The sequence below is a fragment of the Vitis vinifera genome, chromosome 13 (assembly GCF_030704535.1).
Source record: "Vitis vinifera cultivar Pinot Noir 40024 chromosome 13, ASM3070453v1".
Taxonomy (NCBI): Eukaryota; Viridiplantae; Streptophyta; class Magnoliopsida; order Vitales; family Vitaceae; genus Vitis; species Vitis vinifera.
Window position 1 is genome coordinate 2,197,722 of NC_081817.1, and position 20,369 is coordinate 2,218,090.

At 28.2% G+C, this 20,369-nt stretch overlaps 1 protein-coding gene and 1 non-coding gene across 2 annotated transcripts; both read right to left on the reverse strand.

Annotated features, from left to right (window-relative positions):
- Positions 1 to 44: 44 nt before the first annotated feature.
- LOC132255000 (U5 spliceosomal RNA) lies at positions 45 to 161 on the reverse strand. The gene has a single exon (XR_009467537.1). It is a non-coding gene; the product is annotated as a U5 spliceosomal RNA (small nuclear RNA).
- A 4,171-nt stretch (positions 162 to 4,332) lies between these two features.
- LOC100243402 (3-ketoacyl-CoA synthase 21-like) lies at positions 4,333 to 6,282 on the reverse strand. The gene has a single exon (XM_010659833.3). It carries the CDS (start codon positions 5,966 to 5,968, stop codon positions 4,586 to 4,588), a length of 1,383 nt encoding a protein of 460 aa, XP_010658135.1. The 5' UTR covers positions 5,969 to 6,282; the 3' UTR covers positions 4,333 to 4,585.
- Positions 6,283 to 20,369: the final 14,087 nt, after the last annotated feature.

Genomic DNA, 20,369 nt, shown 5'->3' on the forward strand with positions numbered 1-20,369 from the left:
AGCTAGTAAAAGAAAGATAAATAATTAGAACTATCAATGGTAGGGGGCTAATTACATATCAACCCCTCCAAAAACTGGCGTAGGCCACATATAACGGCGAGCACACGGTATTCTTTAGTAAAAGGCGAAAGAATAGTTCGCTGTGTGCTCACCGCATGGCTCCACGGTGGAACGAATGGCTGGTTTTCCAATATATAGGAGTGCGAGGGTTGGAATTCTCCTCTCTTTCTCAATGTGGGACAAGGTGTTGTGTACATTGGACCTCTCAGGGCTCACGGCAACCTTCTCTTGCTTCCAAACCAAGTCCCAACATTCTGTCATGCAAATCTGATAGCTTAGATGGGGCCAAACACTTGCTTGTTTTTTTCTTTTAAGTCAATGATCAAGTCTACACCCCTTCATCTAGCAATGTTCATATGACAATGCTTGAGCAGGATTCTTCCAAATTTCACATGTTGTCATCCAATTTTTCAAAACGTTAATCCATTTATATTTTGCATTGCCACTATACCTACCGAAATGTCTCCCTATACTTGGCTGGTGACTAGTTTGTTACTCAATGTAATTGGATTTTTGAAGTTGAAAAATTCCATGAAGTACATAATTCTAGATTAATAATATTGGAACAAAAATTTTAACCTGTCTATCCAATCGAGCTTGCGGGTGATGTTACCCCAAAACGTGGGATTGAAGGGATTGTGACCTTTTGGGACTCTAAGGCTCGAAGTGTATGTTCCAAGGAAGTAATGGAAGTTACATTGTGAGAGCAGGAAGCTTGGAAGCTCTACATGCATTTTTTTTTTTTTTTTAAGGAAATCTCATATGATAGGAAGAAATTGAATCTAGTGTAATATTTTTAGTAATAATTATTTTTTAAAAAGTATCTCAAGTAAATAATGGTAAAGAAAAGTTACTTATTTGCATCTCATTTGTTTATATATTCATTATATTTTACGTACCATCTTCATAGTTATGTATTGGTCTAATAATTATTTTATTTTCATACATTTCTCATATTTTGTATACCCTTATTTGTACATTCATCATAATTTTTATATCTTCTTTATATTTTTTTTGCTGTAATCATGATTTTTACTTATACATTTTATTTATTTTTCCTATAATTTTCATATGCTAAAAAAAATATTTTCATATTTATTTATTTATTTATTTTTACTTTTTTACATTTTTATCTATTGTCAAATTTATTTTAATATTGTAATGTTTTGCTAGTTAAAAAAAATACTTATTTCACCCGACCCTCTCCATATAAAAATTGAAATATATATTAAATAAAATAAATATTAACAACATAATTACAATAAATGTATTTCTTTAATTTTAATCAAAGAAATTAATAATGCTATTTTAAATAATAAATGAATTAATATTCTAATTTTTATCAGTAAACACTCTATTGAATTTTTAATTTTTTACATAATCTTTGAGTTAGAACTTAATATTTCCATGAAATAACATAAAATAAATTGCACTCACTCTTTTACTAAATTTAAATAAAATATAATTTTTTTCATTTATAACTTTATAGTTGCATAAAATAAACAAACATTCTTACCTCAAATCATGAACTTCTTTGCAATTTTTTCATCACACAAATAAATATTCTGACTTCTCCATCCTCTTGCTCCACCACTCTCATCTTCCACTAAACTAAAGCGTCTTTCTTTCTTTCACAATCTTACACCTGTTCGCCTCTTTTCATCCGTGAAAATTTGCACCATATTGTTCCTCTCATCATGAGGAACATGACTTTGGGATTTGGAATGAGGAATAAGATTCATGGCCAGTTGATCTCCAATGGGTATGTCATCTATGGGCAATGCGTTTGGGATGACACGGTTGACACTTGGTAGGTGAATGGTAATGCATGTAAGATGTTTGCTAAATGTGTTTGCGAGAGATTTGATTTGATTATGTTTGATGTTCTTGACATGAGTATCGGAGTTGATTTTATAGATGTGAAGGAAACTCTAGAGGCCCGATTTGATGTTGATGATGATTACAATTATGCCTATGCAGACATGGAGTGCATGAGAATTGACAAACTGGTTTGTGGATATGCAATGAGAATTGCGTTAGAGTGATTGAGTCATTTGTGAATATACCTTCTTTTCTTTTCACTCTGGAATGTCGGAACTCTGATTGGGTTAACAGATGACTAGTTGATTAATTTCATAGCAATCAGTGATTGATGGGTACGTCCAATATAGATTTTTAATGATCAATTGCTGTTTCTGAGGAGTGTTGGATAAGTTGGTTGATATTGCTAAGTTAGCCATCATGGGACCGCGTTTAACCTTCTTTATTGAGTTGGCTGGCTCAACGTGACTTGAGATTTTGTTCAAAAAGATGAATGTTGAGCTGGGAGATTAGTGTTTTTGGTGCCTCACTCTTTAAACTAGATTCAGAGGAGCTGAGTATCGAGTATTGTTTGCTCTATCAATACTAAGTACATTGCACCAATTGAAAGTTTAATGTAAAAGATGAGAAAACTGCTTAATACCATCTGGGAACTTGACTATTGCCTTTGAACTAAATACAAGCCCGGGTGCTTCCATATATATCCAAAAGAACATTTGGGCTTGCAGTGTTACCATGACAAGACTAAAGTACATTTTACTCGCAATGGAATGGAATGGGAAACCAATGTGGGATATTTCATTGTTCCACCATTTTAAAGACTTAGACTTCTTCATGTGGAAACTATTAACAACTTGTTACCTACACATGTTTTTTTGGCTGCTATGCTATCGCCCATGTTAGAATTCCATGGTATAGGTTATTGGATGTAGAGACATTAAGTTTCTGCTAAAAGGTTTCTGATTATTTTGAAATGTTAGCAATGTCAAGTTGTTATTGCAAAATAATGCTCAAACTAGAGTCTTTCTAGCTACTGTTATACTAAACAAAGAATTTTCTGAAAGTCAGATTTGGTCTTTCATTTTCTTCCTTATCATTGTATATAACCCCTGTCTAGTAAATATGAGATTTATAGTATGCCCTAGCAGACAATAGCTGCTTGCTTGGTTTTGACATGGAATATGAGGCCTAAGAAACATGAGACTTTGATGGATTATAGGTCTGGTAAAGTTAATTCATAAATAATTGGTCCAAGTCCCTTCTTTTACGCATTGAAATCCTGTCAAAGCTCTACTTGGGGTGGTGAGGTTTGTGGTGGAGAAGGTGGGGCTGAAGTGGATAGATTATTTCTATAAAAGGATACTTGTAAAATATGTTTAAAAAGAATTTCGAGGAACTGATGACACATTATCAAAAGAGTTCCAAATGAGGTTTTCAAGATATTGAAGCGTGGGGGGAGGAAGGGGTGTGGGAGAGCCCAAGCCCACCCAGAACTGCAAGTGGAGGTAGATGTTTGATCTTTTAGTGACCATAAATTCCGGTCAGTATGTTTGGCATGCCATTCCAGAAAGCACGTTAAGAAAAATCTTAGGGGATCACGCATGAGTCTTCCTCCAAGAACCAAATTCTCAAATCATCGACTCTAGGGCTGATTGATAATGTAGGATAGCAAGGGGTAGGTAGGGGTTTGGGCCTAGCATGAGCCACAAAGGGCATCATATAAAAGATCGTATAGAAAGCCTAGTACAAGCCCGAAAAGAGACTATCGGGTTGGCCCTAGCATGAGCCACAAAGGGGATCATGTAAAAGATTGTGTAGAAAGCCTAGTACAAACCCCAAACAAGACTGGCCTTTTGGATTGAGGTTGTCTAATCTGTCTTAGGCTTGGATTATTTGTTTTCATTTTCTACTGTTATTATTTCTTTTTTCCTTCTAGGCATTCTTTTGATTGAATTTTGGGATAAGTAGAGCATACAGGAGCCCCCGACATTTCAATTTTAGGTCCAGCAATATTTTAGCTGGTTCACACCTGAAGCTTTGATCCATATCTTTAGCTGGGCCAACACTTGGGAATCTTTGGTGGTTTCTATAGTGACGATTGATTGCGCAACAGACATAGCACTTTCATGATTAATGCATTCCATAAATGTGCCAACTTCTAACACCTTTAAGTTGGTGGAATATGGAACGGAGAGGTTGTAAGGTATGAATCGTATTCCTTGTTTCTTGTTTCTTTAGGCCCCGTTTGGTTGCTGGAAAATGTCAAAGAGTAAAACGTAAAAAAAAAAAAAAGGTCAGTGCATCATGACCATTGATTGTGAAGTTCGGACAGTGTCCTTCCATGTCATGATGAATTGGTTGCAAGCAATATTAATTTGGTGTACATGTGGACTAGGTTGGTATGTTTGACACGAATCAAAAGTCGATTGCTGCAAGCAAGAGGGCAATGAATGAAAGGCTAATTTAGAGACTGTAGATTATTGATAACCAGATCGAGTACAAATCAGAATCATGCAGAGATTACAGGTACCTTATCCAAGCACTAAATGGAGTAAATATAATATGCGTCTATGAAATACATCGAGCTTTTGCACACTTGCCACAATAATAGACGTCCTGATAAATAAGTTTGAAATCAATACTCCTATGGAAGTCTGAAAACTAGAAAAGAAAAAAAGCTTCAAAATAAGAAATGGCTAGAACTTCAGTTCCAGTCCAATTTAACGAAGCTTGCACTTGGATCATTGATCCAACCATACTTCTCTATGAAAGGGTTGACTATGGATTTTGGAGGATAAGAGGCTATGCAGTCTTCCCAGACATTAGCATCCTTCAAGTCCTTCATTACCTGCCAAACACAGTTGTTGCATTTAAAACCTGCTCCAAAGCTGATCATCAGAATTCTGTCGCCCTTCTTGAGTCTCTTCTTTGCTTCCATGTAACCTAAAACATACCAGAGGCCACCAGCCGAGGTGTTACCAAACCGGTGAAGCGCCATCCTTGCTGGTTCAAGATCATACTCAGTGAGTCCTAAACTCTTGCCCACTCCATCAATAACAGCCCTTCCACCAGGGTGAATACAGAAGTGTTCAACCCCAGTCTTAAAATCCAAACCTGCTGCCACTAATTCTAGAACGGGGCTGTCGTTCTTTTTCCCAAAGCGAGATGATATTACATACCGAAGTAGTTGCCATAGTGGTAGCACTTTAGGTACTAGCGCTTTTAGATTCTCGGTGAAAGATAGAGCTGCGGCCTTTGTGAGTTTTTTGGTGAGGCAGAAGCCTCGGTAGCCAAGACTGTCTTCTATTTGGATGCAACAATTATATGCTTCGTCGTTGGAGCCAAGATGGGTCCGTACTAGAGTGTTCAATTTGAAAAGTGCTCGATGCTTCATAGCTCTTTTGTTTGTTAAGAGCATTGAACAGCCACCTACGCGGAATAAGCAATTGGAGAGCATCATGGATTTTTCTCTACCACAGTACCAATTTGGACCCATGGATTCTGTACTCACAACGACTGCAAATGCATCCTTGTGAAACTTAAAAATGTTGCGGGCGATATCAATGGCGAGAAGGCTTGCGCTGCATCCCATTCCCGAGAGATTATAGGACTTAATATCCTCCTTCATCTTGTAACGGTTTATTATTCGAGCTGTTAGAGATGGAGAGGGGGAGAGCAAGGACACATTCACGACCAGTACGTCGATTTCTGATGGAGAAACTCCTGTCTTCGCGAATAGCTTATCGAGTGTATCATACATGATTTCTTCTATCTCAGAAAGAGAATCTTTAAGAGAAGGAGAGTCTTCTTGGCCTGCAAGGACGATTTTCGGGCTGTAAGTTTCTTCACCAATGCCTGAACTGACAATGGTTTGTAAGAGAAACTTGTATTCTTCAAGTCCTAGATTCTTGTTTCTCAGGACTATACCCGCACAAGTATCGGTGTTGAGCTTCGTATCCTCACTGGCTTTAAAGCACTCATAGTGCACCATATAGCACCGTTGGTCTCTCCATGCCAATAGCTTCTTACAGAAGAGGATAATAGCATAGGATAGAGGAAGCAGAAAAACTGCCAAGAGGAGCTCCATGTGTGCGTGTGAGGAGAGTGTGGATGTGTGTTCTGTGGAACTTCTAATATAGGCATTGGAGCTCTAAATGTTACTATCCCCTATAATCACTTAAAACTTACCTCCTTGTTCTTCACCTACTAGAAAAGTGTAAGAAACTTAATACTAGTGGTGTAAGTATCATTTTTGTCGGTATTCAAACTCTCTCTCCATTATGTTCCGACTGAAAAAAGACCAGTCTAGAGCTTATAGTCCAAAACAATTTGCTATCAATGAGACTAATGAATGATCATAATCATGAAAAAGAAAACAGAGATGAGAACTGGTTGCTTTCTTTATCTATCTTGGTCTCTTGAATGTTCTCCTATTTACATATACTTTATGATGTTCAAATTCTACTTCATACGTATCATGTTCAGAGATGCCCATAACTTGAGATCCAAGTCAGTAAAACTTAAAATTACACCTATCTGGCTATCTTTACCAAAATTGTGACTAGTTTATGTAAGTCCAGACTGTTCCTTCCTCTGTTTTTGGGTCTCTATCTCCCCATCTTAAGAAGATTCAACCCTCCCAACCACCACTAGCTCTTCTCAACTAGAATTATAAAGGACCTCACATACATTCAGTGGGCTGCCGGTATGGTAGGCAACAGTTCAGACCTTTTTCTATCCTTGGGGATGTGCAGGGGTGTGGAGGTGGGGTGTGGTAGTGGGGGCTGGGGAATTTAATTTGAGGGGCCACAGCCCAAGCTATTCTCAACTGTATCTATAAAGAACCTGTTGGTCTCTATGTCACACTTAACTTATAGTGGGACGTGTTTAATTGAGAAAGCAACTGCTTTGACTTCCACCTTAGGAACATAAGGTAGATGAAACCACCTTAAGACCATGGTTTCTTTTAGTTGGGGTTGTTGAATTGGAAATGTTACATTTTACCCTCTTCTTTCACCCTGGAAACCTGAGGAGACCCTCCTTGCTGCCACTGTTTCTAAATCTGTCAAATATTTCACAGAGGTACTTGATGAACAGAGATCCCAGTTGGACCCAACTCTGAATTGAGAAAATCTTAGCCTTTAGGTTCGTAACATTTGGCTAAAATCCATTCAGATTTTAGTTGGAATTTCACAATAGTCTGTCAAATATTTCAGAGGTATTTGATGAACAGAGAACCCAGTTGGACCCAACTGAATTGAGAAAATTATAGCCTTAGATTCACAACATTTGGCTACAACCTTTCAGATTTTAGTTGAAATTTTTACAGAAGCTAGCCAAACTATTAAAATTTCTAAAAATCTTAGAATGGCTCAATTCAAAAGTTGGCCAAATAGTGCAGCCTACAAAAAATAGATGAGACAAGACACATCTTGATGGCCTTTCATTGAAGAGTAAGCTGTAGTTGGACTTTTCTCAATAGTACAGTAGTTTAAAAAAGTTATGCTTAAATTATTGTAGTAGAAGAAGTTATTACAAATATATGGTAGTTTTTGCCACATAGGAGAGAGGAGAGAGGAGAGAGGGTGAGAGAGAGGAGAGAGGAGATAGGAGATAGGGTGATAGGATATTACAAAAGGGAACTCGTCTCTTGAAGAGACGAGTTCCATGAAAAAAAAAATATATATTTTTTTAAAAAAATTCTCATTTACTCAAGGGAACTCGTCTCTTGAAGAGACGAGTTCCATGAAAAAAGACAAGGGAAAGACGAGTTCCCAGGGAAATTTTTTTTTTTTTTTTAAATATATTTTTTATTTAAAAAAATCCCAAATTAAATAAATAAAAAATTCCTAAAGGTAACTCGTCTTTTGGGGAATTTTTTTTTTTTTTAAATATATTTTTTATTTAAAAAAATCCCAAATTAAAAAAAAAAAAAATTCTTAAAGGGAACTCGTCTCTTCAAGAGACGAGTTCCCATGTAAAAAAAAATATATATTAAAAAAAAAAAATTTCCTAAAGGGAACTCGTCTCTTGAAGAGACGAGTTTCATGAGAAAAAAATTATTATTTTTTTTTAAATATATTTTTTGTTTAAAAAAAATTTTCCTAAAGGGAACTCGTCTCTTCAAGACACGAGTTCCCATAGGAAAAACAATATTTTTTTTTTAAAAAAAAAATCCCAAATTAAAAAAAAAAAAAAACAATTTTTTTTTTTAAAATATAATTTTTTTACATGGGAACTCGTCTCTTGAAGAGACGAGTTCCCTTTAGGAATTTTTTTTTTTTGTTTTTTATTATTATTATTATTATTATTATATATATTTTAAAAAAAAAAAATTTACATGGGAACTCGTCTCTTCAAGAGACGAGTTCCCTTTGGAATTGGTTTTTTTTTTTTTTTTTTTTTTTTTTTTTTGTTTTAATTTGGGATTTTTTTAAATAAAAAATATATTTTAAAAAAAAAAAAAATTTCCTATGGGAACTCGTCTTAAAGTCCAATTTTTTAAATTAATTTTTTTTTGCCATAGGAAATTTTTTTTTTTTTTTAAAATATATTTTTTATTTAAAAAAATCCCAAATAAAAAAAAAAAAAAAAAAAAAAAAAACCAATTCCAAAGGGAACTCGTCTCTTCAAGAGACGAGTTCCCATGTAAATTTTTTTTTTTTAAATATATATATATATATATATATAATAATAATAATAATTAAAAAAAAAAAAAAAAAAAAAAAAAAAAAAAAAAAAACAATTCCTAAAGAGACGAGTTCCCATGTAAAAAAAATTATATTTTAAAAAAAATTTGTTTTTTTTTTTTTTTTTTTTTTTAATTTGGGATTTTTTTTTAAAAAAAAAATATTGTTTTTCCTGAAGAGACGAGTTCCCTTTAGGAATTTTTTTTTTTTAATATATATATTTTAAAAAAAATATATATATATTTTAAAAAAAAAAAATTTACATGGGAACTCGTCTCTTCAAGAGACGAGTTCCCTTTGGAATTGGTTTTTTTTTTTTTTTTTTTTTTTTTTTTTTTTTTTTTTGTTTTAATTTGGGATTTTTTTAAATAAAAAATATATTTTAAAAAAAAAAAAATTTCCTATGGGAACTCGTCTTAAAGTCCAATTTTTTAAATTAATTTTTTTTTGCCATAGGAAATTTTTTTTTTTTTAAAAATATATTTTTTATTTAAAAAAATCCCAAATAAAAAAAAAAAAAAAAAAAAAAAAAAAAAAAAAAAAACCAATTCCAAAGGGAACTCGTCTCTTCAAAAGACGAGTTCCCATGTAAATTTTTTTTTTTAAATATATATATATATAATAATAATAATAATAATAATTAAAAAAAAAAAAAAAAAAAAAAAAAAAAAAAAAAAAAAACAATTCCTAAAGGGAACTCGTCTCTTCAAGAGACGAGTTCCCATGTAAAAAAAATTATATTTTAAAAAAAATTTGTTTTTTTTTTTTTTTTTTTTAATTTGGGATTTTTTTTTAAAAAAAAAATATTATTTTTCCTGAAGAGACGAGTTCCCTTTAGGAAATTTTTTTTTAAACAAAAAATATATTTAAAAAAAAATAATAATTTTTTTCCTCTCTTGAAGAGACGAGTTCCCTTTAGGAATTTTTTTTTTTAATATATATATTTTTAAAAAAAATATATTTTTTTTTACATGGGAACTCGTCTCTTCAAGAGACGAGTTCCCTTTAAGAATTTTTTTTTTTTTTTAATTTGGGATTTTTTTTAAATAAAAAATATATTTAAAAAAAAAAAAAATTCCCAAAGAGACGAGTTCCCTTTAGGAAATTTTTTTTTTATTTAATTTGGGATTTTTTTTAAATAAAAAATATATTTAAAAAAAAAAAAAATTTCCCTGGGAACTCGTCTTTCCCTTGTCTTTTTTCATGGAACTCGTCTCTTGAAGATACGAGTTCCCTTGAGTAAATGGGAATTTTTTTAAAAAAATATATATTTTTTTTTTCATGGAACTCGTCTCTTCAAGAGACGAGTTCCCTTTTATAATATCCTATCACCCTATCTCCTATCCCCTCTCTCCTCTCTCCTCTCTCTCACCCTCTCTCCTCTCTCCTCTCTCACCCTCTCTCCTCTCTCCTATGTGGCAAAAACTACCATATATTTGTAATAACTTCTTCTACTACAATAATTTAAGCATAACTTTTTTAAACTACTGTACTATTGAGAAAAGTCCAGCTGTAGTTGGTATTGAATGCGGACATCTTAAACCTGACCTACAAGCAAAGGCAGTAAGGAGATGAAGACTTAGCCTTGAGCCAAAGTTTCCCAATCGCCCCTCATCTTGATGTCTCTGATCATAAATTAGTGAAAGTGATGTACTTCTACTTTGGACTATCTTATACTGTTATACAACGCTCGGCCTGGGATTGAACCAAAACTTCACTATCAGCACGCCACTAGGAGATTGATTCTGTGTGCATCTCCATGTTTCTGACCATAAATTAGTGTAGATGATGTACTTCTAATTTGACTTATCCCAACTAATGCTTGATTGGTTTCCATCATCGTCTTATTCTTACCTAAAAACAATTAGTATGATGCTATTGTACAGTCTTATTCGTGTGAAATTGTCATCAAATCAGTTCTCTAACTTCTTGTACCCAACTGCCTGACAATTGCTGTGGTGATGTTATACCCTCACCAGAATGATTATAACAATGTCAATTTTCATGAAGTGTTGATAGCTCACTGATTACAAATAAACATGTGATGTGCTTTTGATAATGTGGACACGATGATAGGCCTTTGAAAAAAGCTAGTTTCAATTTGAAATTTAATTCCCACCTAATTTGTGTGGCATCTTTTTATATTTTCTTCTTTGATGTGAAACCTATCATAGAAAAATAAATGACTTGTTTGAAAACTGTTTTTGAAAATATATATATATTTTTGAATAAAATATTGTTTTTTTACCAATTTATTATGAAAACATGTTGCTTTTGGAATAAATTTAGGTATTTTCAGGTGTTTTTTTTGTTGATTGTTCTAAACAACAATGGAAAATATGAAGAATATTCAAAAAACCTTTTTATTTTCATAAATATATAATATTTTCATGAAAAATAAGTATTTTGATGAAAGACAAGTAAAAAAAACTATAACTTTGTTGGTAACTATTTTCGAGAATAGTTTTAAAAAAAAGTAAATTTTGCAAACTCTTATTTAATGTTTTGTAAATCAAAATCTGTTTAGAAATATAAAATATTTTTAATTTGTTTTTAATATTTTAAAAATAATTTTTATATCTAATATTTTATTTTTAATTATTTTACATATTTTATAATTATTTTTTAAAATAGTATTTAGAAAACAAATGAAAATAACTAAAAAATGATTTCTGAAAACGCCCTATGTTCATAGGCTTAGCTTTAGGTTGCTATTGTTCAGTTTAAATAAGTCAAGTCCCTTCAATCGATTCACTCAAGTGGTCTTCCCTTATCTTCCCTAATATTCAAAGTAATTCTAATTTGAGTAAGGAGTATGACTCAGCGCCTTGAATGAATAAGAAATGGACAACAGCGAGAATTAATGATTCTTATTCAATGAGTTAAAACTAACAACATGTCGATTACACACTGAAGGCTGGTAAGAACTGAGAAACAATGTCCCCCTAATATAAGTGAATCTATCCGAAGCAATTGGTATTCAATTGAGTAACAGAAAATTAAAAAAAATGTTTGGCAAACAGAAAATAAGGTAATTTTAAAAAATATTTTTTAGTTGTCAACCTAACTTTTTGTTAAAAAAAATAGAAAACTATTTTCAAAAACAATTTTTAAATAGACCTCAATATTTTCATATTTGAATTTTTTAAAAACTATTCTTAAAAATAATTTTAAGATATAACCCCGAAAATAGTTTTTGGCCATTGAATTCTCTACATACGATTAAAAAAAAAGTCTTTCCCTAAGGTGTAATGCAAAGAGTTTTCACAGACCGGTAGTGGCATATCGTGTAATATTTTATCAATATGTGGTGATTTATAGATTCATCTTATCCATAAACTACGCTATCACATATACCTAATTTAGGTACAACCAACCCTAATTAATTATCATTTAAGCCGCCGGCCCGCCGCCCAACTTTAATGCCATACAAGAAAGACTAAAGCTTTACCATCAAATTGTTCTTCCCAAAATGCCCTTCTGGTCCCCTCAAACCAACCCTCTCACCATCAAATCATATCAGGAAAGATTACGATTGAAGCGATTTTAGGTTGTAATATGCTTTTGTTAGTAAAGTCAATATCTTTTTAAGAAAATCACTTCAAATCACTTATCATTTTATCAATGTGTTATATATCACAAAATAAATAAATAAATAAATAATGATTTTTTGAATAGTCACCTATCAAGTGATTATCCGAGATAATTTGGGATCATTTAAAGTAATTTTCTAGATTTAAAAAAAAAATTATTACATGGTTTTCGAAAAAATTAAAAGAAAATATAAGAAAAAAATAGAAAGAAAAAGTGAAAGGAAAATAAAAAAGATAGATTTAAAATTAATTAATTATTTATATATCTTATTTCAAATTCATTTAATTTGTTTTAACTTTTTTATGTAAAAATTTAACTAATTTTAATCATAATACAATCAAATGTGGGAAAATGACTTTTCTTGATTATTTTTTTATATATATTTTTAATGTTTTCCAAAAACTAAACATAACTTAAGGATCTTTTCGAGAAATTAATTTTTAAAATTATTTTCAAAAAATAGAATTTGAGAACCGTTTCCGAAAATAGTTTTCTAATGTTTTTTAAAACAAAAGTCCCTATCAAAATATGGAATGATTTTAACTTGTTTTTTTTTTTTTATGTTTTTAAATATTTTTTAAAAATAAATTTTATATATGATTTTTTTTTTTCAATTATTCTTTCATATTTATCCCATCAATTTTTAAATCAACCATCTAAAAAAAAAAAGAGAATTATCCAATAGGGTGGGCTGAGTCAGAATAATTATCGGAAATGATAGTTCTTTTAATAATTCTTGGAGAGGACTTTAATATAGTTCTTTTAATAATTCTTGGGGAGGACTTTAATAGGCTTAAATACTAAAACTGTCCTTCAACTAAAACTTCTAAAATTCAAAGCATTTAAAACATTTTACTTGATTTGTCAAGACATTTATGGTGCATGGGTCCCACATTGATTGTAATGATTTTAAATTAAAATTTTGGTTTAACCATTACAATTATATATAATTTGTTATTTAAATTTACTATTTAAAACAAAAATATTTTCAAAATATCATTTATTTTTATTTTTTTTACATTTTTTTATTTTTATTCTAATTTTTAATTTTATTAAGAAAAACATAGGTTTTATAATTATATAATAAAAATGATGATTTTTTTTCATATATATATCAATTTTATTTTAATAAATTATGTTTTTGTATTAAATTCAAATAAGATAAAATGTTTAATTTTTCATTCAGATTATTTAAAAATAATTAGAAAATGATGGAGAATGTTTAATCATTTTTTTATAATAAAATAATTTTAAAAAATTTATATGATTTTTTTTTCCTTTGCATAGTGTTTTTTTTTTTCTTCTTAATTTGCATATATAATTTTTTTTCTCAATGCATCGAGTGGATGATGTTAATATATTTGATATGTTGAATATTAATAAAGTATAAAAAGTGATTTTCAATATTATTACTTTTATTATAAAATACAGGTATAACAAAAATATATTAGAATTACAATATAAATACACTCACATTACAATAAAACCTAATTAGAAAAATTTTAAAACTTTTTATAAAAATGATAATTTTGTATGATCATACCATATTTCACAACATACCTATATCATAAATAATTTATGAAACCAAATGAAATACTAATTTGAATCCACGAGTGGTTTTTTTTTTATATACAAAAAATATTAAAAAATTTTAATGCACTATATAAATGTTATTAATATATTGATACGATGTGTTAATACCAATAGGGTATGAATAAACATTTTTAGAATTATTACTTTTGTAATGAAATATAAGTATAACATAAATGTATTATACTTACAATATAAATATACTATTATTTCAATATATTACAACATAATTTAATTTATTTTTGTTTAATTTTTTCACGTGCTATATCACTCAATGAATAATTGTGAGTTATTCCATTTAATAGGTGTGTGTTAGTCAATTGAATATTTATATATTATTTAATTAATAAGTGCTTATAAAAAAATAATTATTCATTCTATTATGGTAGCAAAGTTTTTAATTGTATGTTTCATATATAAAACGATATAATAACATTAGGATATGGTTTTTATTTATGAGATATTGAAAATTATTTTGTTTACAAGGTTCTTTAAAAATCTCAATTTTTTGAAAAAAAAAAATATAGCAAATTTTAAACAGTCATTTGATTGTTCAAAAGTGAACAACAATTTTTTCGAGTATAAGAAATGTACAATTGATTATTTGTACTTATCATCATGTATGAGCCCTACATTATTGACAATTTCAAATTTATTTATAAATAATATAGAAAATATATTTAAGGGTAAAATTATCTTCTAATAATCTTTGAGATAAGTGAATCTTACTAATAATTATTCTTTACAGCCTACCCTATTGGGTAATTCTCAAAAAAAAAAAAGTGAAAACATTTAAAATATATTCCCCATAATTTTTCAATTTCTTTTATTTTCAAAAATGGAAAAATTGCTTCTTAATCGATAAATATGGGAAAAACGGGTTTTGATTCACTAATTTGAAAACATATAAAAAAAAGTAATGTCAAATTTTATAAATCAATTTTATCTTCATTTATTTAAAAATATTTTAAAATATATACGCTTTTATAATAATTCCCTGAAATATCATTTTATTTGATAATATTAAATTAAATGATCAAAAAATTAATTTATCATTTTAATTTGATAAAAGTATCTTACAAATAAATATATTATAAAAATTTTATTATATAGTATGATATACAAATCATTTTGCAAAAATTCTCCATGATCCTCGAGTAATAAGTAAAATCTTTATAATTCTCAAATTAAAAATGATTTTATATCATATATTATATAAATTCACTCATCTTCTCATTTTTTTTCCTTTTAATAAAAATTGAATAATTTTTTTTATTAATAGACATCAACAATGAAATAAGAAATTTTAAAATTTTAAAATACAACTAAAACTCAAATACTAAAAAATAAAATACAATTAAAATTAAATACAATTAAATCCAAAAAAGTTGCAAATTGAAAATATAAACTATTGATTCCAATCATGTTTCAAACTCTTTTTAGAATTTATATTTTCTATTAGTATGATTTAGCTAAGTAAAAGTTAATATTTTATTTTTATATTTTTAATTTTAAAGTTTTTTCTAGTTTTAATTGTATTTTAAAATTTTAAAATTTCTTATTTTATTGATTTCAAATCCGTTCTCATGAAAAATTATCAATTGGTGTTATTAACCTAATAAATAAAAAGTCATTTTAAGAAATAATTATCTAAATTATGAAAAAGTTCATGTATTTTAAAATATTTTTTAAATAAATGAAGATAAAATTGATTAAGTTAAATATATATATTTAAATTAGACTATCAAAACTCACTTTTTCCAATACATTTTCTAATTTCTCTTAAAATTGCTTTCAAACAAACTCCTTAATCTACACCATTGGTATAAAATTGTATACCTATAATGGATACGTATAATTTTCCGTACAAATACTTTGGGTCGGTATACCGTATATACGCCGACTGAAGAGCCAGCTGGACCAATTAAGATTTTAATTAGGCTGGTGTGTAGCAGTAAAATTACTACAGAAGATTTTCAGTTCAAAGGCTGCGCAATATGAACTGAAAATCAATAAATATGTATGGTTTATGGGAAATTGCCATGAAGTAAAGAGGATGCTGTACGGACCTCCTTTTTTTTTTTTTACCATCATTAGTATTAGAAATTATTAGAATAATAAATGAACAAAACTTTATCATTAATAATTGAGTTGATTTGCAAGTCAAAATTTATTTTATCCTAGTTTTTATTATATAGTATTTTCTTTATTGTTATTATGGTTAATACGCTATCACAAACGAAGACATGTTTTGATTCGAAAACAAATTTTAATGAGATATTAAAGGTTTGTTAAGGAATGTTTTTGAAAATGGTTTTTAAAAATAGTTTTTAATGTTTTTTAAAAATAAAAGTCTATCAAATACGACATCTTCTGCATTTAAGAATAAGTTTTTTATTTTTTATTTTTTTTGCCTCCACTCGAATCAATCCATTTACTCAACTTCTTGTATTTAAAGTGATTCATGTATCTACTCCAATGAAACTATTGTTCCATATCATTATGAAAGCAGATTTGGATAAAATATGCACTTTCTTGGGAATGAAAAAAATTAATCTACCTTCATTATCCACTTATTCAACTTCTTGTATTTAAAGTGATTCATGTATCTACTCCAATGATACTATTGTTCCATATCATTATGAAAGCAGATTTGGATAAAGTATGTATTTTAATGGGAATGAAAGGTCGATCTACTTTCATTTGATATTTTGGCTTAAATTTCGGCTCATCGATATTCAATCAAATCCTCTTTTTAATGATTGTATGTGCCTCTATAGTCCAATATATTAGTAATTCTTGAGTAGTTTCATTTGTATAAAGGATCGTCGAAATAAGAAAAAATGTTATTTTTTTTTTTACGAAAAATACCATTTATAGGTATTTCAATCTTGATATCTAAACATTTTCAAGTACATGATCGAATTGTCCATTTGAATGCACTTATTGTTTTTGTTTTCAAAGTAGAAATTTGTACATTTCGGTGGATCTTATTTATTTGAAATCCATCTTTAAAAATTTTAAAATTTGAATACCTTAAATTTTTTAAATGGTTTTTGAAATCATTATTTTCTCAGAAAATATTTTCAAATTGACACTAAAGTATTAAATTTAAATTAAGGGGTAGAAATAAAAATTTGATTATGTAAATAAAAATAAAAATAGCTTATATCTTAAGTAAAGTAGGAGTTAAAATTTGGGAGGTTGGCAAGGGGACCGAGAAGGAATCATGCAGACGAGAGGAACGTGGCCAGGCTGTCTCTAGCAGAAACCTACCGCAATGAATAAACCATAAAAGGCCATAAATTTACCTAATGCATTTGAGGGTGGTGGTGCAATGAATGAATGAATGAATGAATGGTTGGTTTCAATTTTAACTTTCAACACTTGGGCTTTATATATTTCTTTAATTCTTTTTCCTTAGGATTTATTGTGATTTGTGGATCTACCTACCACCCCACGTGGAATGTATTCATTACACCTCATATCTTATGATCTAGGATCAATTTCTTTTTTGAAAAAAAAAATCGGTTAAAAATAGTTTTTTTTTTCATCCCATAAAATAAAATACAATTAACAAAATTTTGATGCAAAATAAATTTTAAAGAATTTGTTGGAAAACTAATTTATCACATAATATACATTTGAATGCACCTTTTGGTCATTGTTTTTGAAAATTTAATACTGAAGTTGTTTTTAAAAATAAAAAATGAAAAATAGGGTTTTTTTTATGAATATCTTGTATTATTTTAAAAAATAATTATATAAATATAAAAAATGATTGTAACAATCCATTTTAAATCTTATAGATATTATACATTTTGAACTCAAGAGACTTTTACAACTTTAAAACATGTTTATTTGGTTAAAAAAAAATATTATTATATAGTTTTAGAAAATTTTTCAAATTCGCTCTGAAATATCGCAAACACTCTCTCATATAGACACAATGTTCTTATTGTGTTTTACGGGATTATGAGATTAAACAAACAAATATATCTCACAAGATCAAATAAATCCGTACATCGAGGTCAGGGAGTAGTCACTATAATGATTAAAAATAAAATAATATATATAAAATTTATTTTAAATATATATTTAAAATATTTGTAGCATTTTAAAAGAACATTTGCAAGAAAAAGCAGTGGAGAAAATATTAGAAAATATGACAGATTTGGTCAGACATGTTTAAAGGTTTTCAAAGTAGTTTGATGGTTATACACTTATACCACCATGCTTTTGAAAATTGGTCTAGAAGTTTATGGTAATTTTTTTTACGAAAAGGAAAAGTGGTCGGGTGAATTGAAATAATGGTTAGTCTCTTTTGTGAATGCGACCCCACAATAACATTTATTTATGTTTTCCTCCTTTGGCTGCGGTACAAATACCCTAACGATGCGAAATATATTTTTAGTAAAAATTAAATTGATTGATTAAAAAAAATTAATCATATTTTATTTAATAATCAGGTCATGTTAGATCTTATTTGAATTAATATAATTAATATATGATCTAATTATTAAACATATGATATATCTATAACCTATTTAATAATCAAATCTTATTTAATAACGGGGTTGAGTTAAATTTTATTTAAATTAATATGATTAATCTTTTTAATTTGATATGCTTGTGATTAATTGGCCTATTTATTTAAAATTAAATTTAAAATGAATCAAATGAAGGGTTGCAATTTGTGCGGGTTGGTCGGATTGCTAATTAATCTAAGTCCAACTAGAATTAAGAAATATTCCATTCAAACTCAATCTAACCTAAACTCTAACTACCAAACCCAACCTTATTTTTTGGAAAAGTCGGATTTGATACACTAATTTGAAAATATATTAAAAAAAGACCCCGATTTTTTTAAAGCATTATTATTTTCATCTATTTAAAAATAGTTTGAAATACATGCATTTTTTAATGAGTCGTTCAATTATTCCAAAAAAAAATATCATTTTACTTGTCATATTATTCAAATCAATTAACAACTAAACTTCTTCATATAGATGTTTCATTTCCTTTTAGATATTATTATTATTATTTTATTATTTGAGATTTTTTTTCTTTGGAAACAAACTCCTCGTAGGATTCTTATTTTAATTTTCTAAAAGTTTAGGAAATATTGTACAAAAAAATTCATATTTAAATGGAATTAACATTTTTTTTTATTTCCTAGAATTTTAAAAGAAAATATTGTCAAACAAATCCTATTGAATCATAATTACCAATTCAAAAAGTAATAAGGTTCTTTATTAAATAATAAATTTAATAATATATAATTATTTTAATTATGATTAATTTATTTTAACATAAAAATATTTATTTATTTATTTAATTTTATACTATATATCAAAATACAACCATATTGTAAAACATTTTATATATGAAAAACTCTTACAACAAAATTTATTATCTATTATATCAAACAATTATTAATATTATATGATAAATATAAATTTATTGTTGGTTTATTTATTATCAAGAATATGAATTTATTTTTAACTTATTGATACTAGAATATATATATATTTTTTTTTTCAAATTCTTACTTTATAAAGTTTCTAGAGAAAAAAAAATTCTCAAATTCCCAAATAACAAAATATCTAAAAGGAAGAGAAACATCTACATAGAGAAGTCTAGTTGTCAATTGCTTTGAATGATATGATAAGTAAATATGCATTTTTGAAAATAATTGGACGACTAATTAAAAAGTGCATGTATTTCAAATTATTTTTAAATAGATGAAAATAATACTAATTTTTAAAAAATTTGAGGTTCTTTTTTTCCATATATTTTCATATTAGTGAATCAAATCTTACTTTCCCCTTATTTTTTTAAGCTCGAGTTGTTCAAGTTAGGCACGAGTTGGTTGTGTTGTATAATTTAAAATCTATTTATAATATTTTTAAAAAAACTTTTTTAATGTATTTACATGAAAATTTAAATTAAAAATAGGGTAAAATTTTAAGATAGTAATAAAAGAATAAATATAGATTTATATATTTTATAGAAAAATATGAAAAACATATGATAAAATGTAATTTGATATTTTTTCTTAAAAATAGAAAAAGAAAATGAATATTATTATATTGAATAAGATATATTATAAATATTAAATCGAATTTGGGTTAAGCTTGAATTGTTCAAACAATAGCTTAAGTTTAATTTAAGTATTGAAAATAATTGTTCAGGCATGTCCCAACATTTGATTGGATTTGGGTTGAATCGGATTAGCCCGCCCAAGTTGCACCCCTAATCAAATGCGGGTTAATGATTAAATTTGTGTTGTGCAATTTGACCCAAAAATAATTTGTTTATTTAGTGATTTCATATACTTGGACACGAATTTAATGTAAACATAATTGTAATCGATCAAATCTGGGGAAAATGGTATCGGGTTTGAGTTGAAAGCTTTGTTACCCTACATGGAATGAATGTCCTGTGAAATCTATATGTAAACATGGGCCACATCTTGAAGCCCATTGGGGCCTTTCTGGCTTCACAGTGGAAAGTAGGTTGGATCTAACTATTTGGGCCTGGTTTTATGGATGTCAGAGTCAGTTTAGAAAACCAGAACAAAGATTTTTAAAAGTATTTCTAAGTTTTTTAATA

Excerpts from the sequence above, each read along its gene's own strand:
- LOC100243402 (XM_010659833.3), bottom strand. The coding sequence starts at position 5,968 with ATGGAGCTCCTCTTGGCAGTTTTTCTGCTTCCTCTATCCTATGCTATT.